We start from the raw sequence: 27,373 nt of genomic DNA, 5'->3' as shown, positions 1-27,373 counted from the left end.
CAAATATCTAACAATTATCACAGATGGTTATTTTATAACCAAGAGTGATAGTATTAAAATGGAAACCCCCAGTCCAATGTAATGTATTACAGTGGAATCTATTGGAACTAAATTGTCTAGCACTAAGCAAATTGCAAATTAATGATTACATCAGTTTACAAATTTTACAAAACCTGTACTCTATCGAAGATCTGTACTCCTGTCGAAGATTTCAGGGATCAATGTCCCCCATCTATGTCCCGAACCAGGACTAGGACTCCTGGATGCTGGTTTTATCTACCAGGTTGTCTGATGCGGCTGCTTACAGCCTGACATATGAGTTACAGCCTTGTTGATCAGATATCCTTTCAAGGTGCCTGTCGAGTTCAATAATGAACACACAGAGAATGGCTAGTTATGCCTCGTAGGTGTAGGGAAAGTGTTGAAAAGTCTTGGGTCTTTAATGCTGAGATTTATCTCAGCTTCCCTATTGCACCTTTGTTCTTCAATAGGGCTATTTTGTACATCCTGCCATGCCTTCTGGTCTCGTGTGTTCAAATTTGGAACTAGTCTTTCTAATATTTTAAAAGTGTAAACTATTATGAATCTCTCCCACCTGCGCTTTAGGGAATGCAGATTTTAAATTTTTGTGTGATCCCATTAATTTAGATGCTTTATTGAGTGGATTCTAGTGGTAAATGATCTTTGCATGCTCTCCAGATCAGCAATTTCTCTAGCTTTGAATAGAGCTATTAGCGTACAACAATATTCCACTCTAGAAAGCACTAATGCCTTAAAAATTATCACTAGTAAGGCATCTCTTGTTTGGAATATTCTTGTTATCCAACCTGTCATTTTTTGTTTGCAGTTGTGAAATCAACTTGTGGTGTTCTTTAAAAGGTCTTCCAACATGATTATTCCTAAATCTTTTACATTGCTTTTTCTTTCAACAGTGTGGGTTGACTGTGCATCATATGTGATTTCGGCTTTGGCGTTTGAATTTTTTCAATAATGAAGTAATTAGAATATATCCTCATTAAACTTCATTTTATATTCTGTGACTCACTGAAAGACTTGATTAACATCAGATTAGAGGTTTCCTGCATCCTCTATGATGTCTACTGTCATGAAAATTCTAATGTCATCAGCAAAGGATGATACAGTAATATAGTTTGTATCCTCGTTTATGTCTGATATGAGAATGAGGAAAAGTACCAGAGCAAGCACGGCACCTTGGGTACAGTGTCCTAAAATGGGTCAGCACTAACTGGGACTTAACCAGTTCATCACAAACTTCAATTCGGCAAACTGGGATAGAACCAGATCCTTGGCCAGCTGACATGCAGACCAACTGGGGGCTCACATCAGTCAGTCGACAAGGAAGGCCAACACACGAACCTCTAACAAATGCAGTTGGGCCACAACAATCCTCGCTAACCTGGTAAACACATGGGGTCCAGGCTGAAGCCAATAGGAAAAACCCTAAAGCAGTAAGAAGCCACATGACAAAGCTTAAACAGTCCTTGAACCGCAGATGAATAGGGACATGCCAGTATGCATCCTTTAAGTCCAGGGATACCATCCAAGCCAACGCCTACAATAGTATGTGAACCTGGGCCAAAGTGATCATGCAGAATATCAGGCAGGAGATAAAGGTGCTCAGAAAGAAAGAAGAGCACCACACACTCGGAAACCACTGTCACCCAAAAGAGAAAGGGAGGTGGGACACCATCAAAGAAGTCACCTGCTAACCACAAAGATGGTGATAAATGCGCATCAATAACCTGCCAAGAAGAGCCGAGAAGAAGGTCGAACCAGCGAAATACATTACTGTACTTCATAAATTCTACTATTGTACTACATTAGTTCATTACTTCATTACTTCAAACCAAGGCTGACTTGGCACCATGAAGCAAAAAGGACAACTTTACCCTGGTAGGATGCTATCCTGGCAAGGACCTGGAGCAACAGCAGGACCGGGAAGAAGAGGTATAAGAACTCAACCAGTCTCAACTAGTCCAGCCAAAAGACATCCATCGCAAGGGTCTTGTGATCGAGGCACATAATCGCATACAGACAGGCACCAATTCCATGCCAATGCAAAGAAAGCCACATCAAGTTGAGGATGTCATTTCGTTTTGCTTGTACAAATCGCATAACCACAAGAAGAAAGCAGCATTGATGATCCGCTCTTTGGAAATGGGGCAGACTGTTCGCTAGAACGTTGGATACTAACTGGAAGCGAACAGTGCAGAAAGCCAAACTCCGTGAATCCAGCAGAAGAGCTATTCGAAGCATCCATCTCCAAAGGGCAAGAGACTGAAGTGAACCTCCCCTAGTTGGAACAATGAACCACAGGGAAACAGTGTAAATAGGGTTGGAGCATGGAGCCCAGAGGAATCTGAACATTCCCAAACCATATTTTGAGCTCAGTGAAGATGAGACCAATGACCCGGGCTGGCTTGGAGAGTGCCGTTCACAAAGTTCACATCCCAGAGCCTTAGTGTCCATGAAGACATCGAGCAAATGCAGAGGAAGGCACCAGGGAATCGAATCCTGAAAAGCCAGTCAGTATGAAGCTCAAGGAAGGCCCAGAAACTGCCTGATGGAAACCAAATGCAAAGGAGCACAAAGGCCATTCAACACAGGCACCACCAACAAAAGAACCTGGATTTGGAGCTGCACGAGATCCACATTTCGAGCAAACAAGTGGGAGCAAACAGGCAATTATTGAGGGGTGAAAAGGAAGGCCCCCAGAAACACTTGCAACACAGTCAACACTTCATGCTAGTCAAGTGTGCAGGTACAACAAAACCCGCTCCAATCACCAAAGCGAGAACAAAGGATTGTCTTCCAGCCAGGAAGACTCCAAAACCTCAAAACACATCCAAAAGGGGAATGACCCAAACTCAAATGAGGAAGGGTCCATCAAAGAGGTGTAATCCAGGTTTCACGGGAGGTACGTAAATAGAGCCTCTTGAGCCACCAAAAGAGTGACAAGAGAGGAATGAAAGCTTTGGAAGGATGGTCCCTATGGGGCCCAAAAGTACATGGAACTAAACCCTACAGGAAGCTGTACTCAAATCATACCATACAGTGATGTCAGATATGAAAACCCTCCCCCTGCAAAAGTAGATCCTCCTTGGAGGGAACCAGGAACCACTTAAGAGTTGAAAGGGCCTATGGGCCCTTATCAGACTCTCCCTAAAGCCACAGAAACCACACTTGAGGGGCCAGTGTCAACACCCACCACCCCAGGATACAAAAGTGGAATCCAAAGGAGTGGTTTCAAAGGATAAGGGAATGGCAGAAAGGATAACCCTGATGCCTAGGCAGGACTAGCCAACTTTACTGCCTCCAAGCCCAATTCATAAGGGGGAAAACCCCCGGAGTTGACCCAGTCACATCCTGAGCTGAACCCTGCCCTGAACCGGCAACCCTCAGACACTTTGGGGCCCGAAGCAGGGGATTGAAGATCAGAAGTAGGGTGAAACATGCCCAAAGGGAGGGAAGAGGAGGTGCGAACTGAGCCAAAGTGGTGTTCACCAACAATGCCAATTCTGGTTCCATAAACACCAAACTGGGCAGCTCTGGGGAATCCAAAAGAGCACATAACCTAGACTACTGAAACCTAGCAAAACAAACACACAGAGCCATCACTGCCTGGTAAGCCCTAACTTCATCAGGAAGGTCAGAATGAAGAGTCACATGGTAAGAGCAAACCCCAAAGGCCTCAGGGTCTAAGGTGTCAACAACCCTCCCCCTGGTTGAGGCCTGGTCGAGGATTGGACAACAGGGACGCTAAGCCCAAAAATCAACTCAAGATAACCCAACAGGCAGCTGGGTGGAGACGGAACGAATAATCTTTGTTGAGTAGCACGGACAACAAGCAACCCTCAAACTTGCATAAAACGAGAGCAGGTTTGGGGAATATTCACACGACCATTGAATCCACAGAGATTTCCAGAACCTGAAGGGTAAACCAAAGAAGACACCCTGGCAATGGGGATACTACACCAGAGCTAAAAATAAGCCAACACAGCCTGAGTTAGACCAAAACATGAAATGAAGCACAATGAACCAACAATGCAAAACATGAGAAGGGCAAAATAAAACCCAAAAATGGTAAACCAGCCACCCCAAGAAATAAAAACAATAAGAACCCCCCAGGAGGATAGGGACAAGACAAATTACATGCTCCACAAGTTCAGGGAGAACACCCAAATGACTGCCACGAGAATAAGACGGACACAGAACAAAGAGGGGAATCAGAAAGAAGATTATACAGAGGCAGCCTGAAAAGTCTAAGAGTAATCGGTAACCCCAATGCACGAAAATGCCAATGGTGGCAAGAAGAGAAGGCCCATCAGGAGGAACCTCCCGAAGGGGAAGGTACCGACCAACCGCCCAGCAAAATGTGAAATACCAGTATGGCCTAAACAGTTCACTAAATGAGGTGCCATAAACATCATTTTCTGGGTGAAACCTGGAGGCTTCCTGGAGCTTATCTAGGCTGATATGCAACTATCAGACTTTGGCATCACCAACGGACCTGAAGGGACGCGGATCCGAACCCGGGGTGGAGCCGACACCAAATCCAACTCCTACGCAGAGAGGAAGGAAAAGAAAACCCTACTCTACGTAACAGTAAGCCCTGCTCAGAGGGTAGGAAAACCTAGCGTTTTCCTACCGCTAGGTTTCAAAGGGGCCCAAGGTGGGGTTCAAAGGGGCCCAAGGCAGGGTTCAAAGGGGCACAAGGCGGGGTTCAAAGGGGCCCAAGGACCCCAAGTCAGCCCTTCCCCAACCCTGGCAACCTCCATACCAGGACCCGGGATCAAGTAATCCTCTAAAGCCCCGGCCTCACAAGAAAAAACTGGGGCAGCCAGAAAGGCAGGAAGGAAGGAAGCCCACTGGTCAGAACCCGTTGCCACAGCTGGAGGAACCGACTCGAATGCCACCGTCGCCCTCCCCCACCCCTAGAAGGGGCAACCCCCGAAACTGCTCGAGTCTCAGAACCTTCTAAACACTGACCCGATCCTGAAGCCCTTAGACACTTCAGAACCGGAAGCAGGATCACATGTACAATTCTATAGGCCATTGTTCCTTGTGCCTCTCTGAGGGGGGCCAAGTTCTGGCTCATGGTCCCTGGTAGGCCTAAGAACCATTCACACATACGGGACCAAAGAGCCAAAGCTCAACCCCCGCAAGCACAATTAGGTGAGTACTGACTGATGTCAAAGTCTAATAGTTCCATATCAGCCTAGATAAGCTCCGGAGAGCCGTAGGATCTCTCCCCAGAAAAAAGGGTGAGCCACGGATGGGCCAGAGGAACCACGAGCAGCTGACATCTACCGAGCATGGCAAGCATGATGCTGACCTACCAGAAATGCACCAGGTGAAGTGAGTACAAATAACCCTGAATCCAAACCAACAGAAGGCCTACCTCAACTCACAGCAGCTGAAGGCCCAGCACCCTCCCAATGACCACCAAGCCCTGAGAATACACAAAGGCAAAAATGGCCAACAAGCATAAGCCATTAAACAGGGAGGTAGTTGCAAAGTGCAACACCGATGTTGACCAGGTCAACACTACTCACCAAAACACAAGGCAGGCAATGACCTGAATCTGGGACACAGGGACAAAGAGCTCAGGAGGCACAGCTAAAGCTGCCACACTAAAGGCCAACAAGTGGCCTTTAGGGGGCCTTGTGGGGCCTTGTGGCCCCTCTCACCAAGTGCCCACAAGGTCCCCAGGAGCCAAATGAAGAAAGCTCCAGGAGGCCCAAGAATGTGTGATGGAACCCAAAGCAGCTGGCCTGAAGGGAACCTGCCACAGGTGCCGCCATGAAAATAGGGGACCTGAGCACAGAGTCGCACAAGACCCATGACCCAAGAAAACAGGAGAAACTGGTCAACAAGGAGGGGCACTGAAGAAACTCCCCTTCCCCGAACACCCAAAATTCTCACCACGTAACAGTGCAGAACAGGCAAAGGTCATGCAAAACCCAAGTGAGAATAAGGAAAGTCTGCCAGCCTGGAAGACACCGGAGCCTCGGAACACTACCAACAGGGAGAAGATGACCTAAATGCAAAGGAAGCAGGGCCAAACCAGGAGGCAGAACCAAGTCACGGAAGAAGCATCTCACAAAGACGCGGAACCAAAGAGCCGAAGCTCACCCCCTAGCTAGCACAACTAGGTGAATACAAGCTGCTGTAGAACTAACCCGAGAGGGCATGGGGAATGTACAAGTATTTCCCTGCAGTGACTGTAGGAATGTAAGTCTTTCTCTGCAATTGTGTGTGGGGAGGGATGATTGTCAGTGTGTGGGTGCGAAGGAAAATGAAAGTTCCTATATTAGGAACATGTATAGGTGGGTAAGAGGGAGGGACGAATAGTAGTGGGTGGATGGGTAGAAGGGAGAGACGAGTGCTAGTTGAGGTGGATAGAAGTTATATAATGTTCATAAAGAATGTATTTTGGGGGCCCAAATATTACTAGAAATAGTACATTTAACAACTTTGGATTTAGTGACCATACTGATATAGGAAGTAGGATATAGCCACACATAGGTTGTTAAATTGAGTAGATATTATAATGAAATTAAATAAATCTATGTCAACATAGCCAACAATTCGGTAATGCAAACATCTCCCCATTCCCTGGGATCAATGCTGGGTTAATGCATAGGCCAACAAAGTTTATGATTAGTTTATATATATCAAGGACCTACCAAGGGTTAATATATATGGCTATACCTGCGACAGAAGTGGTCAAATGGAATATTATTATAAACAAAATTTTAAAGATGCAATGTGCCTTAAGTGGATAAGGAGAAATATAACAAAATTACGCCCTCCCTAAACATTCAGTAAACAAAAAAATGAAATTACCTTTACATACTGGAGATATTGGTCGATTGTTGGGCAAGTCAGATGCTACACTGTTCCCCAATAAACCTTGTGGGCTGCTGTCATTGGTCCCAAAATTAAGGTTTAGGCCCAGCAGGTCAGCTGAGCTTGTCTTGTTGCTGTTTGAGGGCACAAACAAAATTGCCATTCATTATATGTTAAAATATGTATATATCACTGAGACCATTTCATGATAGGCTATGATATTATTCTCCAAAAATTAAAATTCCTACAATATTTTTTGCAAAATACTGTAGGATCATTGAAAATGGCACATCCCAAAAATTCCACACAACATACAAAATTATGGACCATCACTAATTTCAAAGAATGCATTACCAGGGTTAAACAATACTGTGCAGTATTTCTGGAGGAAACCCTTAAATATTTCTTGAAGCTGTATCACTAAGATAGCTCCCCATTACTCAATCACATCAGTCATTGATGTCCTGTTGGCCTATTTTGGACCACAGCTATAACCTGGTTTCCTCCCCCCTTCACAGAGGCACAGAGTGCATGGAGACTTTTTTTAATCATCCTCATTGGGAAAGCAACCAGAAAGTGGACGAGACAATGCAGACAACTGCATGATTTATGAAAAGAAAGCACTGAAACAGCCAACTGACACTGCAAAAGATTCACTCAAAATTAATTGGTTTACTCGAAACTGGATATGAAGCACCCTGTTTTACATAGAGCTGCCAAAAGGTAGCATCCTGACCTAAAAGCGGTATCCGCTCAGTCCTGTCTCTGATGCAGCCTCGGCCATTCATCCCAGTGACCTGCCATAGTGAGTCCCATTTCTTTGGGACTCCCAAAAATTCCACACAACATACAAAATTATGGATTTTATGCATCACTGATTTCAAAGAATGCTTGCTTATTTCAAAGAATCTTGCTTATTTGCTTGTGCATTATTCATAACCTTTCATATTTGCTCACGAGTGTGTGTTTACAAGCCTCACTTCTTATGTGAACTCAGTTTAATCTACACTGCAATCTGCACATGTTTAGGGAAAATGTTTCCCAAGTGTTAGTTTAGGGGTTGCCCCTGCACTAACAGAGTTCACACTTGAGAAGCTCGGCCACCGGGGAAGAAGGCCTTGCCCTGAGTATAAGTCATGACACCTCTACAAGACTCTACAGTTGAGGGCATTCTGTATGTTTACATATGGGGCAAACTAAAGCATGCACTCTTGTTTATATGGAACTAGACTGATACCCTCCGCAGCTATCTTTATTCTACAGCATGCGTTTGGTGTTGGTTCTTCCAAAGAGCATTCTTAGTGACTGGGTATCCTGCTTGGTTAGTCACCATCAAGCCTTGGCAGCTCCCCAACGAGTCTGCAGCTGGCAGACTCATTGATCATTGATGATAGATCAACCCATCTAGCCCACACTACGTATGTGCGAGGTTGAGGGACATCCATCAGCATTACTACATATATCACTAGACATTTTTCTGTCTCTGAATACTGTCTGATGGTTGGGTGTTACCCTCCACCACAAGACATACAATGCATGGATTCAAGTGATGGTACTTAACAAGCAGCAAGCATGCAGCTGCTTAGGATTTATTTGCTCATTTGGGTTTGTGACTTGGTGTTTGAGTGAATGCTATGGAGTTGGCCTCTTGTTTTTCAAGGTTTTGGTCTTAGAGCAGCAAGTATTCATTTTCCTGCTCTGTCTTTCTCTGTGTTGCATTTGCCAGGCCCCTTACCTGGTTGATACCTGGTTGATGGGGTTCTGGGAGTTCTTCTATTCCCCAAGCCCGGCCCGGGGCCAGACTTGACTTGTGAGAGTTTGGTCCACCATAACCAGGCTATTGATTGGAGCGGCCCGCAGGCCCACATACCCACCACAGCCCGGTTGGTCCGGCACTCCTTGAAGGAAACAATCTAGTTTCCTCTTGAAGATGTCCACGGTTGTTCCTTCTTGTGTCCCTCTTCCTATTTGCTCTGAGCTCTCTGATGTTTCTGGGTTTTGGAGCCTGGGCTGCTGTTTGCATGGGGTGTAGCTTAGCCTTCTCTGAGGATTGTCCCTTCCACTTCGATGCAGGATGCAGTCGAGCGTTACATACCACTAGGTATCTGTTATCTTCTGTTCTGGTGGGGTAGGTGGCAGAGTTCCTCTCTAGACATGAGGCACAGAGTTCAGCTCAGCCACAGGACCTTCATGATGGGCTTCTGGGTCTGGGAGGAGCTCAAAGTTGCTTCCTGGGTGCCTTTCAGGTTTCTCGGTATTTGCTTCCCTCTGTGGGAGGTTTTGTTCCAATCTGGGGAAGTTTTGTTTTTCTTTGACTGCTCTGAGTGGGGTACCTCAGCTGCTCCTCCCTGGGTTCACTTCTGGGTCCAGTTCCGGGGAATCTTGCTTCTCACCTTCAGTTTGGCTAGGTTGGTTTTGTGGTTCCTTCTGCGAGTCCTGGATTTTGCTGCCTATTGTGCTTACCTAGTTGTGCTTGTGGGGGTTGAGCTCTGGCTTTTTGGTCCCACCTCTCAACTGTCAATCAACTAATGTACAGGTTTCTGAGCCTATTGGGCTCTATCATATCTACACTTGAAAGTGTGTATGGAGTCAGCCTCCACCACATCACTTCCTAATGCATTACATTTGTCTACTACTCTGACACTGAAAATATTCTTTCTAACATCTCTATGGCTCATTTGGGCACTCAATTTCCATCTATTTAACAAATTAAATGTTACAGAGTAGCAATGTATGTTGTGAAGCCTTTGAATGTTATGCTTACTAGTACCAAATCAACTTGCAAACAAATGATTTCAGCGTGAAGACTGCTTTGAGCAGTGTAGAAAAATGATGGCATTTTCTAAACACACAGCATTTTGTTAATTGAATGGACTGTGCACAATGTTCCTCAATTGAAACAAATTTTATTTTAACCTGCTTTCTTTGAACAATAATCACAAGTTCTTTTTCACAAATGGGTTAAGGTTTCATTTTGCAAGACCTTCAACATACAGCATTTTTCAAAGATTGAACTAAACATTTCCATGCCAATAATATCATTAGTTAATATTTTCAAGTTCTTTCATCAGCTGCTCCCTCTACTTTTCCAACTCGTCTTCACTCAGCTCGCCCTCCTCTAAGCTGACCTCGCCAGCCTCGCGTTTTGAGGATTTCCGTGCTGAGTCACCTTCAGAATGGCCTTTGGATCTTAGGTAATTACACTTAGGTAATTACACAAGTGTAGTTACAGGATGAGAGCTACGCTCGTGGTGTCCCGTCTTTCCAGCACTCTGTCATATAACGCTTTGAAACTACTGACGGTCTTGGCCTCCACCACCTTCTCCCCTAACTTGTTCCAACCGTCTACCACTCTGTTCTACCACTACTATCTATGTCCCTTAGTGTGTGTGCCCCTTGTGTTAAATAGTCTGCCTTTATCTACCCTATCTTTATCTACTTTATCTTGTGTCCACCCTCTTATGGGGTTGGAGTAGCTTTGGCCTTGTGGTATTGTTGCCAGTTTAAATTTTCCATGGCTTGCAGATGACCATTGGTTTCTTTTTTTGTTTGTTTTTGTGGGACCTCTTCCACATTTGGACACTCATGTGGGAGTCCGTCAGGTGATCATCTGTCTTGGTTTTCCCTGCTTTCGGCCCCAGCAGTTCACAGCTTCCATGCGTGCTTGGAGTGTTTTCCTTACCCGGTCCATGTTGCAGCCCATATTATCAAATGGCTCTTCCCATTCCCCGGGAGCTTTGTATGTTTGGGATTTTGGCTCTCGGGTCTTGGCTCCTCTTCTTTTGACTATTTTCTGGGGCTTCTTTACCACTGTTTTTTTCCATCTATCCCTTTTGTGGTTTACCCCTTTGGGCATGCGGTGGGGGGTTGTCAGCGACTTTTAGCCTTCTCATTCTATCTTTCAGGAGTTTTCTGGGGGCGATTCCTAGTTTTCCTGTGACCTTTCCCCCATCTTGTCCTCTTTGTTGTCAGAGGTTCCGATATACTCCCCTCTGCTCTTCACAGGCTTTGTGTCATGGCTGGTCTCAGGCATGGTCTTTCCTGGTCTATTTCAATGCCCTGTGGGATTTGGGGGTCCTGTTGGGAATTCCGTTTCTTGTCCTACTTTCCACAACTAGTGCTGACTGTCACTAGTCGATTTTCACTCGAGTTTGCCTAGGATTGCCAGTTGTTTATGGGGTGGTGTCCCTGTCCTCTTAGTCATGACTTGGCCTGTTCCTGCTCCCTCATGGTTCTGAGAAAGTCGGAGGTTTTCCAGGGAGCTTGCAACTTGCCTCTTTGTGATGGCCTCTAGGGCAGGCATCAGGCTTCTTGGTTGTTCTCTTGCTGGCTTGGGCTGTGTGGCCTCGCTACTTCCTTCATGATCTCGGCCTATCTCAGCAACTGGTTGGTTCGAGTTCTTAGCCAGGCCATGTGACTGCAGGCCAGTGTCCTTGTTCTTTCCCAGTTGCCAGGTTAAATTTTTGGAGACCTGGCAGAAGTTCTAGTGCATTCCATTCTGGGTTGGGGCCTAAGTAGTACTTGTTTGTTTTCCAAGTCGTTTTTCCCTGCTCCACTTCTGGTGGTGCTGTTGCACGTGTGGAGACGCATGTTATTTGGTGTTGGACTGGCCCCAGGTGGCCTTGCAGTTGTTTAGCTGTTGTGTAGGTGCCTCCTCATTGCTATAGGATGGGTACAGTGGGTCAGATTAGGTTCTGAACACTGTTGTAGTCCACTGGTTCTGCCAGTTTCACCACTGCTGAGGCCATCGGTTTTGAGACTGTCTGTCTTTTATTGGCTCATTTTGCCGCCTTCCTCTTCTGAATTTTCTGAATTAATTTGTTAATTTCGGAATTTATTTTGGAATTAATTTCCTCCCCATCCCTCAGGCTGCTCTCTCACAACTTGGCATTGGGTTGTGGTATTGTGCCCAGTGTTTGCCTTAAGGTTGTTAGTTTCAGGTTCACTGCCAAGAATGCAGGTTGTTTCTTTGTAATGTGCCCTTCTGGGAGGTTCCTCTTCATCCAAGACTCTGTTTTTCAACTTCATTCCAATTGCTCCTCAGTGGAATCTTTCGCTGTGCCATGGGCGTCTCTTCAGTCATTTTCCCTGTGGGGATGGACTCTTCGTGTTGCTTGGTTTCTCAGGGTTGGTTCTCCATATGGTTCCTGCATTGGGTATGCCCCCACAATCTTACAAATGGTTTATCTAGCTTCCATCTATTTCCCACTCAGTGGACCGGCCTTGGATGGCCTGATGAGTGGTGGTCATGAAGCCCGAGCGCAGAGCTAAGGTGTCCATGAACACATCGAGTGATGGGAAAGAATGGCACCGTCGAACCCAACCCTAAAAAGAACAAAAAGTAAGCTAATTAAGCAAGAGCCAACAAAGGATCCAGTATCGGGAAAATGGGCAGAACTAGAGTTACCAGTACAACACCCAGAGCTAAACATTTCTTTGAGAAAACATGGTACAGGCAAAGTTCAGGCTCTGACCACCACCCACGTTAACCTGGTAAATATACAGGAAGACAGATTCAAGCTGAAGGGCAGAACTTTGACGTGGAAAATCTGATGTGCCACAACAAAACCTAACCAGTCTCTAAATTGTGGATGAACTGAGATGAGCCAATAGGCATCCTGGAGATCTAAGGACACTATTCATGAGTCAGCCTACATGTCCAGGTGAGCCTAAGCCAAAGTGATCATATGGAAGGGTGGACAGGGAATGAAGCCCTTCCTTCAATCCTGAAAAATAGAAAATATACCACAGGTCCACAAAATCCCATTACAATACCAGAAACAACCTGGACATCTACAAAAGAATGAGGTTCTTCCAACCCTGCCCAAGTCTAATCATGTCGCATAGATTTCCTTGCAGTTGCAAGGAAGATTCCTGACCAGTAAGGCCCGACTAAAAGAGAGGAAGGACTCACCAACTCCTCTGAAGGCTTAGAGAAACAACCCAAAAGGCCCACAGATTTGAGTGACCAGGAGCTAACAAAACAAGCCAGAATTCCTCCCATGGCACCGTCAAAGTACTTCTCAGAAAGAAGAGTAAAAGCATAAGCTTTTATCTCCCTTATCTTGGATAATTACTGAATATCTACCTTAGATGCTGCGTGATGCTATTGGAGCGTTTCATAGAGGAATATGAGTCTTGCGTGTCTGTTGAAGTTCGTCTAGTCTGCAAAAGAAATATTACCATTTAACTCTATACTTCAGTATCATATTTAAAAGGAGCCTTATTATATGTAATCACTATAAAACCTAACACTGAAAGTGAGCCTATCTATCATAGCAATAACTGCTAAGCAAAGCTCATGTGTATCAACCAACCAGACATGCCTGTGATGCCTACAAGTGCCCAACATGATCACATCTTGGACTCGGGTAATCAATTCATTAACCTCTGGGCTGCTATCAACTATTAACATTTTCGCGCTTTATATTAGAGATAACTCGTCGCCGTTTTTTCTTACGATTTCGCATAACAGCCTACTTTTCTCGTCCATCGAAAAAATATTTCTATAAATTCCATTTTTTAACCGATATGGATGGGGATACTCTCAGATTATATACGTTTTATTTGCGATTTTTTTGGTACCAGAATGAATATTATATCACATAAACTTCTATGAGTAAAAAAAAAATACACAAAGTATGTTTGGGGGTGTGGCGAGCGTGTGGCAGTGGGTTCCCTTTAGCCGTTGATATATCCAACACGTGGGAAATATTTGTATGTGTTATGTATATGTCTGTGTAGGGAATTTTACTGCGATCACTGTCATACAAATTATAAAATGTTTCAACAAGTATAAACATGACAAACATCAAACGAACGAAAACAATGCGTTCGTTTCTGCCGTGAACGCATACTGAGCGACGTGGTTCTATATTTGGCGCTTCTCTTACACATGCTTTGTACAAATGTTATACATTTCATCTTATAGAAAATTTTATTGCGAACACATTGGTATAAAAAAGAAATACGTACATAGAAAAGTAAGGGTCAGGAAACATATAAATGTATAAACTTTCCAAGCATGATTGTGTTTTCGCTAGTGCGCTCGCGGCTAACTACTCTCCACTTCACACTCTCTTGCGGGTGGGCAATTACCTATATTAAACATTCATATGCATATGTCCGTGTAGAGAATTTTATTGCGATTCCAATGATACCAAAATTAGCGATGTAGGACAACTGTAGGCTTCGCAACCATTAAGAGAGTGGAAACATTTTGTTGCTGTTTGGCGCTCTCGGCGAGTGATCTGCATAGTTTTTTATTTGGTGTTGATACTCCTTATGCTTGGGCGGCATTTTATAGGTATGCTCTTATAGACAATTTCATTGCGAACACAGTGATACCAAATTTAAATACGTGCGCCTTCAATTATTGTCAGGACAGTCAAAAGAGTGTACACTTTTTCGGTCTTACCGCGTAGGCGCGAGAAGTGCCGAAAGCATCTGGGGTATTGTTTTTTTTTGAGCGCCGAGAGTGCGAAAGTGTTAATAGCTGACAACAGCCCAGTGCACAAGAAATAAAAAGTAAAACAAACTTAGTTTCCTTCCAATATTGTTAAAATGCATTCCCTGATCAGAAAAAAAAAAAATCATCAATGAATGAGCCCTGGAACAGGAAAGAAGGAAAACCAGGTCAACCTAAAGAGCATCTCCAGTAACGGAGATGGTGGCGCGCAAATAATGGCAAAGACCCGCAACCAGGCAACACATGATGCACCCCCTCCGAACCAACCAAGAATCAACCACCCAAGGACCCCTCCGGAAAACTGCTGTCTCATTCTTCACCAGAAAAGAAGAAGACAGCTGCAAATGAACAAATCTACCACTAGGACTAAAAGAGCAAAAACCCCTGTGCCAGAGGAGAGCATGAAGCTACCTGACCCAACCTACACAGGCCAATGCCAACAAGAAAAGAGCCTTGTCAAACAATCCCGAACCGAAGGAGCTACCACGAACCGAAGAGAGGAGAGAAAGGAGAGCACCTAGTCCAACAACAAAGATGGCTCAGGCGGCACATGAGCAGGCCAGAGGTGAAACAACACTCAAGACAGCTTGCGAAACGGAGCTGAATTAACATCCACCCCGAACGCAAGCAGAAGTGACTCTGCCAGCACTGCATGATATGAGGCAACAGTATTAGGCATAAGATAATGGTCCTGAAACAATCAAGAAAGAAAGGACAAGATAACCAGATCTGAAATCAAAGAGACAAAAAAAAAAAAAAACCTACGAAGATACAAAAAATAACGAAACTTCACCAGGAAACTTCATACTGTTGCCGAGACAAAACACGCAGGTGGGACATCATAAACAAAGAAATCTGAATAACATACAAGTGGTGATAAACCCGCATCAGAAAGACCAAACACGAAGATCGGAGGAAATCGAGGTTGCCCAAAACGCTATGTGTATTAGTGGCTTTAGGTATTGTATGTACTAGCTCTAACTATGCAGTAATTCCAACAATATAATTGTAACTAATCATCTCTGTATGTACTTTTACCTGAATAAAAATTTGAATTTGAATTTGAGAAGATCAAAGAGGCGGAACCACAGGAAAGTCCCTGGGTTCGGACACCAAGCAAGCAGCGCCAGAAACCAAGGCTGGGCTGGCCAACAAGGGGCTAACAGGACTACTCTTCCCTGGTAAGGCTCCAAATGAGCTACAACTCGAAGCAACAGGTAAATCGGTGTGAAGAGATAAAGTGGCACCTCGACTTATGACTGCCCCTACTTATGAATTTTTTGAGTTACAATGGTACCTCAAACAACGAATTTAATCCGTTCCGGCGCCGTGTTCGTAAAGTGAAATGCTCCTCTTTCAAAACGAATTTCCCCATTTAACATATTGGAAATAAAAATAATCCGTTCCACCACTGAAAAACATCAATATGACATTAAATTTTTTAAATAATGGAACATCCTACCTGACAAACACCGAACAAACCTTTTTGACATTTTATTTTTTTTTTCAATTTTTTTTATTTATTTTTATTTTTTTAAGAAATATGGAGCAGCCTACCTGACAAACACTGAATGAACCTTTTTGACATATGTTCTTTTTTCAATTTTTTTTTTTATTCTCCAAAAAAAATGTCAATGCTTTACAACATCACAGCAGTCATCCGTTTACAACCCAGCATCATTAGCATCTTTAAACAACAAAAATAATTTATTTGCATCGTCAGAGGCGTCCGAGAATGTGTGAGAAGAAGCGGGAATGCACCATGTGGTTTTCTTGTTAATCAAACGAGCACTCGCCAATTGAGACAAATTGTTGGAGATCGGCACGCTCGTTATTCAAAATGCTCGTAAATTGAGGCGCTCGTCACTCGAGGTTCTACTGTACAACATAAATTTTGTCGGAAAATGCGACTTACAACCTTTGCCTCGACTAGCGACTTTGTTGATAAGTGTCTGGGTCGACCAAGCGAGTGGTCCCTGTGGCATAGGCCGACCTGGCCTCAGTTTACCAGAACCGCCCACTTAGTGAAGATCGCGCTTGTAAAGAATTTAATTGTTTTTGTGCTTTTTTGTTTTCCGATTATAAAAGTAATTATATAATATATCACGACATGGGTCCCAAGAAAGTCAGTGGTAAGGTTCAATCTAAGAAAATAGTTGTGAGTAGAGGCAGTAGAGGATGTCCCTTCCTCATTAAGAAAATGCGTGAAGTCTAGGAATAACTGCAAAGTTTTGTTGAAAAAACTCACCCAGATAAAGCTGTAGCACGCCATTGCATTGACCTTTTAAATGACAATGTGATGTTTCACTACAGACAAGTGTTAAAATGTTGGGAAAAACAAGTGTCTTTAGCCAGATTCTTAGTAAGACAAGCAAGCAGTGAGCCACAAGCAGGTCCTACTGGTATGCCTGCAAAACATAGGAGAGAGTACCTCAGAGAAGTCATCACTGCCTGTTGTTATAACGGAAGGGGACTCCCCTTCCAAACACTAACTCCTCTCCTCTTCCCCCCTCCTCACTGTCTTCCATATGACAAGAGTCCTCAATAATGGTAAAATATACAGTACATACTGTATTGAATATTGTACATATTATTCAATAGTATGTAATGTGAAAAATTTATATAATAAAACATGAAGAACATCATTATACTCAAAAATAGTGTGTGCATTTGGGTGATAAAATTATATTTTTAGAACAATAAAAGAGTGTTTTAGCTGTTATTACACTGCAAATACAGACAGCCCTTTGCTTTGCGAACATAAGTTATCCGAAAGTTCCAGTACCACGATCGGGGTTGGTTCGGTTACTCAAGTTCAGGAAGCGTGTAGTTTGCATAAAATAGCTCAGGAAATATGTAAACGTTTGCCAGGCCTCGCGCCGGCCTGAGGTGGTGGGTGGGTGGTGGGGTTAGATGGCCTAGTTTACCCACTGACCATGTTGGGCACCACTATAGTGCCCTCTACCCTGTAATGTCACAGATTCACAGCCCATTGTTCTCCATTGTTTTGATTTGTCACAAGACTGGTGTGTTCATTCTGTGACTTTGTTGGATATATCTGCACAATCTACTAAAATCCGTGCACCATATCAGCTCCAAATGCATGCATTGTGTCAGTGAAAGCATCAACAAGCGGGATACGTAAAAGAATGAGGTCAGTGATGACATTTGAGAAGAAAGTTGAAATAATTAAGAAGGTGGAGAGCGGAGTCCCGTGAAGTGTTGTGTGCGCTGAATATGGCATTAGCAAGAGTATTGTTTTTTGTCTTAAGGCTAAACCTATCATTTATTACTATATCTCTAGAAGTGAAAGTGATAAGGCAGTATGAAACAGAAAGGTAGTAAGTAAAGCAAAAGTGGAGAGTATTGTTAATGCAGTGTGGGAGTGATACAAACAGAGGCATAAAGTGATGAAGAAGCCAGTGGCAGGCTTGCTGCTCGTGGAAAAGGCACGTGAATTTCACCAAGCAATGATAATTCCTCAGAAGTGTGTATACAGAGACTCAGAAGCTTTAAAACCTGCCATGGCATTAGGTTCATTAAGGTAAGTGGTGAAAGACAGTCTGGTGACACTATCGGTGCTGACGAATATTCAAGTAAATTTGCGGAGATGGTGCTGGAACAAAATTTATCTCCAGAGCAAATTTACAATGATGACAAGACAGGTTTGTGCTGGCGTATGTTAGCCACAGACATGATAGCTCATAGTGGTGAAAACGATCCTTCAGGTGGTTATAAGCAGAACAAATAATTTATTGTTGTGCTGTGCAAATGCTACTGGCGCACACAAATTGAAATTACTTGTGATTGGAATTAGCAAAAACTCCAGGGCTTTAAAGTCAGCTAGGTGCCTCCCTAGGATTTATAAGAACCAGTCAAGTGCGTGGATGTCTCGAGTAATATTTGCCAAGTGGTTTCATGAAAACTTTGTACCCAAGGTGAAGGAGCACCTGAAAAGTGTTGGCCTCCTGCAAAATAGCAAAGTTGAGCTGCTGCTAGATAACAGTGCAACGCATCAATGAGGTGATGAGCTAGTAAATGGCAATATCACTGGAACGTTCTTACCGCCCAATACAATTTCACTGATCCAACCCATGGATCAAGGGATAATTAAGAGCCTTAAACACCACTACAAGAGGATGTTTGCCAGACATCTTAATAGTCAGCTAGGAAGAATTAAGGACTATTATAAAGTCTTCACGATAAAGTCAGCTATCTGGACTATTGCTAGTGCATGGACGAGATAAAGCAAACAACACTAAGAAATGGTTGGAAAAAACTTTGGCCCACGCCATATCTGTTTCCTGAGGAAGATGACGAGGTAGATTTTGAAGGATTTGCAATGAAGAAAGGCAGCGAGAGGAAAAAATTAAGAGAGAACTCCTAACCTATGTTAGGGGGATTAAGTCAACATAGATGGTGAATAGATTATGACGAAGAAGCCCCAACCATTAATCACTGTGATGCGCCGAGTTTATTGTGATATTTCCCTCTGTACGCATAAAATTAAGTGTTCGCAATTTTTTTTTATCTTTGTAAAATGATAAATTTTCTTCCCTGAACACGTACATGTAAAAAAACTAAACCATTCCACTTACTTTGGCTGCGGGGACGTTATGAAGGGAGCGTGTTTATTGTGCGCCCGTGTGTGAAGCTCCCAGAGGCGGTCATGCTGGCCATTCAAGCACCGTGAGTTGCCACAAATATATTTTCAATTATTTGTTCTATGAATTTCCAATGCGGTTTTGTTTGTTTGTTTTGTATCGTATATGATGCATATTTGTGTCCATTACAATATGTATACAATAGAACTTTCATAATGTTCCATGGAACTGTGATACATGTGTCCACAATAAATGTTCATTGTTGCAATATTACTTGTTAAAAATTCACTAAACTTAAAATATATACAGTTTCACACACTATTTACACAGTAACAGACTGTATTACACACTCAGTACTTATTACTCAGAAGTGAGTAATAATCAACAAAGTAGTCCATGGTACACAGCGCAACTTCACTCTAGTTGCACCAGGTACAGATAGATTTTCGCTTCCTGTTTCTTCGTATAGGTTTTCACTTCCTGTTTCTTCGTGTGCATGCAAATAACGCACTCATGTACACCCTTGGCTTTAGCACCTGTAGGTGGTTTGTAGCCAAGCTCGTGAAGTGTCTGGCAGTCTTGAAAAGATTATTAGGAAAAGATCAATTTGTAAGGTAGTTTTGAAAAGATCACTTTGTAAGGTCCCTCACTGGAAGAGATTCAGCTATTCTTGAAAATATCTAAGGAAAACAACATCATAGAAGCCGCTAACACTGTTCATCTATGCTACTTGTATTAGGTGCATCACCACTGAACACAGAAAACAATTCATCTATGTATCATCTATAAAAATTGTAGATGGCCAGGGTGGTGCTCAGAGCAACAACTGGATACGCTCACTGTATCGTCCTCATCGGTGCTGTATCACTTGCATCCGACCTTTGTGGTAGGTCCTTATTGCACCTAGCTTCACCAATATTATGACCCTTATATTCTTCAAACAATAAGGTTTGAATTTCACTGGCAGAGAGCGATCTTTCCACACTGCGTCGGACAGGTGTTTGGGAGCCATAGGCGTGTGCACCATCCATGGTTGCTCACTCTATACTAACCCAGCCAGCAGCCCTAGGGCATTCTGGGATTTTTTCCATGATGGCTGCCTTTCACCGGAGGTCCTAAGAGTCCATTTCGTACACAACCAACCTCGCACACATTTAGAATGGGTACGGAAAAATCCAAGAGTTTTTTCGGTTTGCACAGTTTCTCGCTGACCGAGAATACTCGGCTGACGCAGTTAAATGTTAAAAGAAAATATGGAAAATATGAAATATGCAATATGGAACAGATTCAGAAAGAAAGGCATTCTGGCATTTATGGAAATGAGTAACAGTGAGTTTGACACTAAGGACATGATGAGCCTGTGCAATTTGTATATGAAGTTTTTAAAAACAAGATCAAAGAGAATGATGAAACAATGTCAATTAACACTTTCGCTCGGGGATGACGCAGCATTGCGTCATCCGTTTACTGGCGGTAATGCCGGGGATGACGCAGCATTGCGTCATCCACTTTAAAAATTCGCCAAAAATCAGGTTTTTATCTGATTTTTTTGGGACTGGTTTTAAAATGCGCGCCGATGTCTTCCCATTTTCTTTGTTGTGCCTAGTGGCCCGCAGGCGGCGCGGCACACGCCGTCGGCCCATTGTTTTCGCTCCACTGTTGTGACCGGTGTCGCCTCCCCTCGCGTCTCAAGCGTGTGAACATTTCGGCTATTTTCCGTGGCTATATTTCTTACTGCGGCTTCAGAAACTATCTACGCTTACTCCACGATGGATAGTGATCATGAACAAGGCCCTTCCAGGAAGAAAATTGCGAAAGAAAGGCGTGAAAAGCAGAAGCTGAGTAGTGTACAGGAGAAGTACAAGCATGTGAGACTAACTCCCACCATCCACTCCACCTATACAAAACATGGGTTGACCCTGCAGGAAACGTTTTCCAGGAGCAGGTGGAGTGGATAAAACAAATGTTCAACCCATGTCATGTTCAACACACAACACTGAGGTGGTAAGTGCAAATTTTTTTATTATTTATTTTTTTTTTTTTGTTCATACTTTCCCGTAATAAACAGGCAATGTTGTTCTTCAATTGGCCCTTATATGCACATATCCATCTGAAGAATTCTATTAGGAACATTTTCATAACTAAATGAGCGCTGTAACACGAAAATTGAGATTACCACCAGGAAATAATACTAAACATATGTGGGCGGGAATTGGGAGTGTAGCGGGAAGGCGTCTGAGCGCTCACTCACGGCTAACGCGTGGCCCGTCTTCAACTCGTCGGCGGTTGGAGCGTGACCAGGTTTTTTATTTTATATGCTAATATTCCTCTAGAGAGTTCTATTACGAACCCATTGAGATCAAAATGAAAGACCTAGGACAAAAATTGAGGTGACCAGAGTGAAAATAGTGAAAACATTTTATTGGGTTTGCGCGCTCCCGGGTAACTCGCTCGCACTTTCTCTGCTTGCTGCGGGTAATTATCCGGGCTTTTGGAGTTTATATGCATTTAGTGCTGTAGAGAATTTTATTGCGAACACAATGATACCAAATTTAATCTCGTAGAACGAAAATTGAGGTGACAAAGTTGAAGAGAGTATACACTTTTCGGAATTGACGCGCGCTTCCGTGACATGCTGGGGCCCATATCGCCCTGTCGAGGGGTGGCGCGCGGGGTGCGCGAAAGTGTTAATAGGGTCTTTTGCAAAGGCTTCCAAGAAAGCTCGCATTGCCTCACCTGCACCTGACTCATCACGTGTTGACCCAAATGTGTCAAAATCTGAGGTTACCTTATCACCATTATTCTCCACTTCTGTCAACCTAACACCATCAACATCCACCACCACCTCTTCCAAGTAAATAACTATGCTTCATCAAAATGATCATCAACATAACAAGTGGATCAGGACTTCTCTTACTGGCGAGTACAAACAAAATACTGTTGCATTTATGCTATGAACTTGACAATTTTTTCCCCTAGAATTACATTCCAAATTTACGAACTTACACGGTAACCGACGGGGTCTCATCCCCGAGGGGTTCCCAAAGCACGTGGTTGTTTGTACACTATTTATATGTACAGTGGTACCTCGCCTAACGATCGCCCCAAAAGGCGAACATTTTGGGTAACGAACGGCCCGATCGGCGTCAAATCGTCCTGTATGCCGAATGCTCGTTTGAGTAACGTCAACACCACACGGTGGGGTCGAGCTGCTTCTTGCACATTCTCAGATGCCTTTGATGATGCACATAAATGATATTGTTCTTGTTTAAAGATGCTAATGATGCTGGGATATAAAAGGGTGACTGCTGAGATGTTGCAAAGCATTGACGTTTTTGTAGAAAAAAAGAAATGAAATTTCTGATGTACAACAAATGTCAAAAAGGTTCGTTCGGCAGGTAGGCTGCTCCATTATAACAATCTTTCTTTGTTTCAAATGTGTTCCATTTGTTTTGTATTTGTCACTTACATCTCAATAATGGAGCAGCCTACCTTACATACACTGAACAAACCATTATGACATTTTCCTTTCTTCAAATGTGTTCAATATTTATTTTTCATTGTCTTATAGCAAAAGGTTCATTCGGTGGTCGGCAGGTAGGCTGCTCCATGTTTCTTACTTAAAAAAATGTAAATAATAAAAAGAATGAAGAATTTTGAAAACCAGAACAAATGTCAAAAAGGTTCGTTCAGGTGGTCTACAGGTAGGCTGCTCCACGTTTCTTAAATAAAAAAAAGAGAACGGAAAATAAAAGAACTGTTGAAACAATTTGAAAAATGGACAAATGCCATAAAGGTTCGTTCAGTGTTTGTTGGGTAGGCTGCTCCATTATTGAGAGGTAAGTGACAAATACAAAACAAATGGAACACATTTGAAACAAAGAAAGATTGTCATAATGGAGCAGCTTACCCGACAAACACTGAACGAACCTTTTGCTATAACGAATATGAAAGACAAGGGCTGCTGGCTGGGTTAGTACTATAGTGAGCAACCATTTGTGGCACATGTGCCTCTGGCTCCCAAACACCTGTCCGACACGGTGTTGAAAGATTGCGCTCAGCCGGTGAAATTCAAACCTTATTGTTTGAAGAACATAAGGGTCATAATATTGGTGAAGTTAGGCGCAATAAGGACTTAACACAACGGTCGGATGCAAGTGATACAGCACCTATGAGGCATGATACAGCGAGCGTATCCAGTTGTAGCTCTGAGCCCCACCCTTGCCATCTCCAATTAATATAGATGATACATAGATGAATCATTTTCTGCGTTCAGTGATGATGCATCTGATACAAGTAGTATAGCGGCTTCCATGGTGGTGTTTTCCATAGATATTTTCGAGAATACCTGAATCTCTTCCTGACTGACGGACACTCTTTGAGGCTAGCTGAATCTTTTCCTGTGTGGGACCTTACAAAGCGATCTTTTCAAGACTGCCTTACAAATTGAGCTTTTCCTATAATCGTTTCAATACTCCCTTATGCTTTACAAGCTTGGCTACATACCACCTACAAGTACTAAAGCCAAGGGTGCACGCGAGTGCGTTATTTGCAAGCACACAGAATGATGAAACAGGAAGCAAAAATCTATCTGTAGCTAGTGCAACGAGAGCAAAGTCGGGCTGTGCACCATGGACTACTTCATTGATTATTACGCACCTCCAAAGTACTGAGTGTGTAATACGATGTGTTACTGTGTAAATAGTATGTGAAACTGTACATATTGTAATTTTAGTGAATTTTTACCACATAATATTGTGACAATAAACATTTATTGTGGACACATTACTGACACATGTATCACAGTTCTATGGAAAATTATGAACATTCTACTGTATACATATTGTAAAGGTCACAAATATGCATCATATACAATAAAAGAAACAAATAAAACCGCATTGGAAATGCATAGAAAAAATATTTGAAAATATATTTGTGGCAACACGCGGTGCTTGAATGGCCTGCGCGACCGTGTCTGGGAGCTTCACACACAGACGACCAGGCCCTGATGACGTCACAGCGCTCCATGTCCTCACAGCCAAAGTAAGTGGAATTTGGTAATTATTTTTACATAGACATGTTCAGGGAAGGTAATTTATCATTTTACAAAGAAAAATGATTTTTTGTGAACATTTGATGTCATGAACACTGGGTAATTTCACATTAAACACAGTGCATCACAGTGGTTAAATGGGGACATTCGTTTTGTATGACGTCCGTGACGAACATGGAACGGATTAAATTCGTTAGTCGAGGTACCACTGTATTACTATCTACATTTTCATACACCATTACACATCACTAAGCATTTCTAGCAAGTATAATAAATCTTATAACTGGGTGTCAGAGTTCAGCCTGTATAAACAAATCCACAAGGGCCGTGACGAGGATTCAAACCTACGTCTGAGATCATCCCAGACGCTGCCTTAATCGATCATCCGTCTTGGAAGATCTCGGACATAGGTTCGAATACTCGTCACGGCCCTTGTGGATTTGTTTATTGATACATCACGTTATTGTGATTTGTGTGTGTAATTCAGCCTGTATATTTTGCACTAAATTCTTACAGCAAGCATTGAAGATACTGTACAATACTGTATAATATTTTCTTCGTTACTTGAATGTTTTTACCACGGATTTTTTAAGTGCAATGTTGTATTGGGCTGTCAATAACATTATTTCTGTGGGGAGTCCCAGAGGCTCCCTGCAGCTATCTGAACTGATACGTGCTATATTAATTTGGGGTCATCAATTACAGAAGTCCTTATGCCTACCAGGAACCACGAGCCAGAACCTGGTCCCCTCAGAGAGGTACAGGGAGCAATGACCTACAAGCACTTTACATTTAAAGTATGTCGTAATTGCCATCGACTAGGAAAGCACCCAGAAAGATAGGCAAAACAAAACAGACCACAAGCCCCCAAAATTCCACATATGTAAGGCCAATCTTGGAGTACGTGGCCCCAGCATGGAGCCCGTACCGTGTCAAGCACAAGAGGAAACTGGAAAAATTTCAGAGGTATGCCACTGGGCTAGTCCCAGAACTAAAAGGCATGAGTTACAAGGAAAGGCTACGTGAAATGCACCTCACGTCGCTGGAAGACAGACAAGCTCAGGGAGACATGACCACCACATACAAAATTTTATGGGGAATTGACAGGGTAGACAAAGATGGATTATTTAACATGGGTGGTACACACACAAGAGGACACAGGTGGAAGCTGAGTACCCAAATAAGTCACAGAGACATTAGAAAGAACTTTTTCAGTGTCAGAGTAGTTAGTAAATGGAATACACGAGGAAGTGATGTGGAGGAGGCAGATTCCATACACAGTTCCAGATGAAGATATGATAGAGCTCGAAAAGGTCATGAATCTGTACACCAATAGATTGACAGTTGAGAAGTGGGATCAAAGAGGCAAAGCTCAACCCCTGCAAGCACAACTAGGCGAGTACAAGCTGGTGAAAATTGCGACCTATGTCCGAAAAGAGCAAAAATACTCCGCCAGGAAGAAAACAAACAAGCAACACCTCTTCCAACTAGCACTCCCGCTCGTTAGTGCTAAACTCACCTGAAGACGGCTCAGGTGAGCTGGCAGCCCACCACCCCAGTTCTTGAACTGATGTGCTGGGGTCAGCTTGGTCACCTCTGGCCTCAAGTTCCTGTTCTGGATTTTGCCCTGCATGGCTGTACCAGCAGTGTGTGGGGTGGGGTGGCAGGTGTCTTATTGTATGCGAAGCAGCATGCACCAAAGGTGCTTTTTCCCTAGGTGCTCTGTTAGTACTACCCTAGCATTTCAGAGTTATTTGGCTTGGGGCGTTCAAGGCTCACTCCCATTTGAGGATTTTGTCGCTTGGTGTTGTCTTCACCCTTGGGGTATGTTGGGGGTCTTGGGCTTTCTGTCTTGCCCCAGGTGAGGAGCATTATTGGCTGGGCAATAACACTAGCAGTGCTAGCTTTGCCAGAACTGCAGTTGGTGCAGCTAACTTTACTTCCATACAGTGGCCGATGTTTCTCCGTGACTGCCGATTTGTTTGTTATGTATCTTCTGAGGTTTGTATTTTTATTTTTTAGCATTTTTGCTTTTGTTAATGGAGGTGGTCTGCCTAGCTTCTTATTAGGCAAGCCTAGGTTGTGTTGGTGGTCCTCCTCTGTTGCCTCCAAGGTTTCATGGATGCTGTTGGTGGTCAGTTTCCCCTACTATCTGACAGGGTTTTACTAGCTTAGCTAACCCCAGTGCCTGGGTTTCCCGTAAGGCTTACTTGCTCTACGGTCCCTGGAAAACCCCAGTGGGCTCGAGGGTACCATAGATGCGTCTTCCGAGTCCTCTCTCGCCTCGTGCAAAGTTGAAGCTTGTTCATCACCCCTGCCTCAGGGAGACGATCTTCCGTACTCCATCCTTCATGCTGCCTGTTGGGTCAGTGATACCTATAAACCCAGAGGCTTGCCGAACTTGTTCCCTGCTTGTACTTCAAATTTCTCATTCCTTGTCTGTTAATCTCAGGCATCAGTCGGTGGCTGCATAGCATGCTAAATTCTTCTTCTTGTAATGGGCCAGGTTGGTTGCCCAGTTGGAGGCCTCAGAGCTGCCCCGCTTGCGTTTCAGGCCCAGAATTTGTCAATGTTTCTTTTTTTGCTCTTGGTTCCGCCTGCACTCTGCTTCCTTCCCAGGTGGAAGTGGTTTGCCCTGCTTCTCCCTACCTGTTTCCAGCTCTCAAACATCTCAGGGTTTGGGGGTTGAGTTCGGGATGAGGCACTGGTGGCTTCGGGGGCTGCCTCTTCCAATTCGGGCACAGAGGTGGTTGGCATGATTTTCCCACCGGAACTTCCGAGTCACCCCAGCAGGCTCCCTTCTTGGAAGCCTTTCCCCTGGAGTGGTGGGCACCACCCCAATTCTTCATGTGTGGTGGGCATGGATGACGGCTCTGCCCTGGGGCCTTTGTCGGGGGGTTTCCAGGGCTCAGGGGGAGTCAAATTGGAGCTCTTGGGCTCCTTTTGACCTTACTTGACCCCTTGTGTCCTCTGGGCAGGTGTTGATGCTGCAAGGGAGAGGGATTTCATCCCCTCCTTCCCTGTCTGCATTAGTAATTCCTGTATTTGCCGGCGTGGTTTATGCACCCTCGCATTGGACGCATCCATCTTTTGCTTGGATATTTTGTACTGCCAAAAAATAAATAAATAAAACAACAAACACATTAATATCACAACTTTTTTGTGTGTTCATCATACATTTCTTGCATGTTCTTTTAAGGTGCTTTTTGTACCTCTACTCTTACCTCTCTGATCAGCTGTTTCGTTGGTTATATTTTTAGGCAACCAAATATTTCAGTTACTGAAATAATCAACAGATATAACGACAGCAGAAGACTGGACATCAGGGAGGTACTACATATTAAGAAGTTCAGACAAGCAATCAACAACCAGCTA

General features: G+C 43.6%; 1 protein-coding gene across 12 annotated transcripts in view; it reads right to left on the bottom strand.

Annotated features, from left to right (window-relative positions):
- The window catches only part of LOC123757546 (F-BAR domain only protein 2), a 375,820-nt gene that overhangs the window by 112,283 nt on the left and 236,164 nt on the right, over positions 1–27,373 (bottom strand). For all 12 annotated transcript variants that reach the window (XR_011229389.1, XR_011229388.1, XR_011229387.1 and 9 more), the window contains 2 exons: positions 12,962–13,038; positions 6,871–7,007 (listed from right to left, as the gene is read on the bottom strand). Coding sequence is in view for 9 of the 12 variants with exons in the window: in XM_069329477.1 (XP_069185578.1) it covers positions 6,871–7,007; positions 12,962–13,038 (214 nt within the window). In the remaining 3 variants the exon portion in view is untranslated. The remainder of the gene's footprint in view (positions 1–6,870; positions 7,008–12,961; positions 13,039–27,373) is intronic.

This window comes from Procambarus clarkii, chromosome 22 (genome assembly GCF_040958095.1).
Source record: "Procambarus clarkii isolate CNS0578487 chromosome 22, FALCON_Pclarkii_2.0, whole genome shotgun sequence".
NCBI lineage: Eukaryota > Metazoa > Arthropoda > Malacostraca > Decapoda > Cambaridae > Procambarus > Procambarus clarkii.
This window is presented reverse-complemented; position numbering and strand designations above follow the sequence as displayed.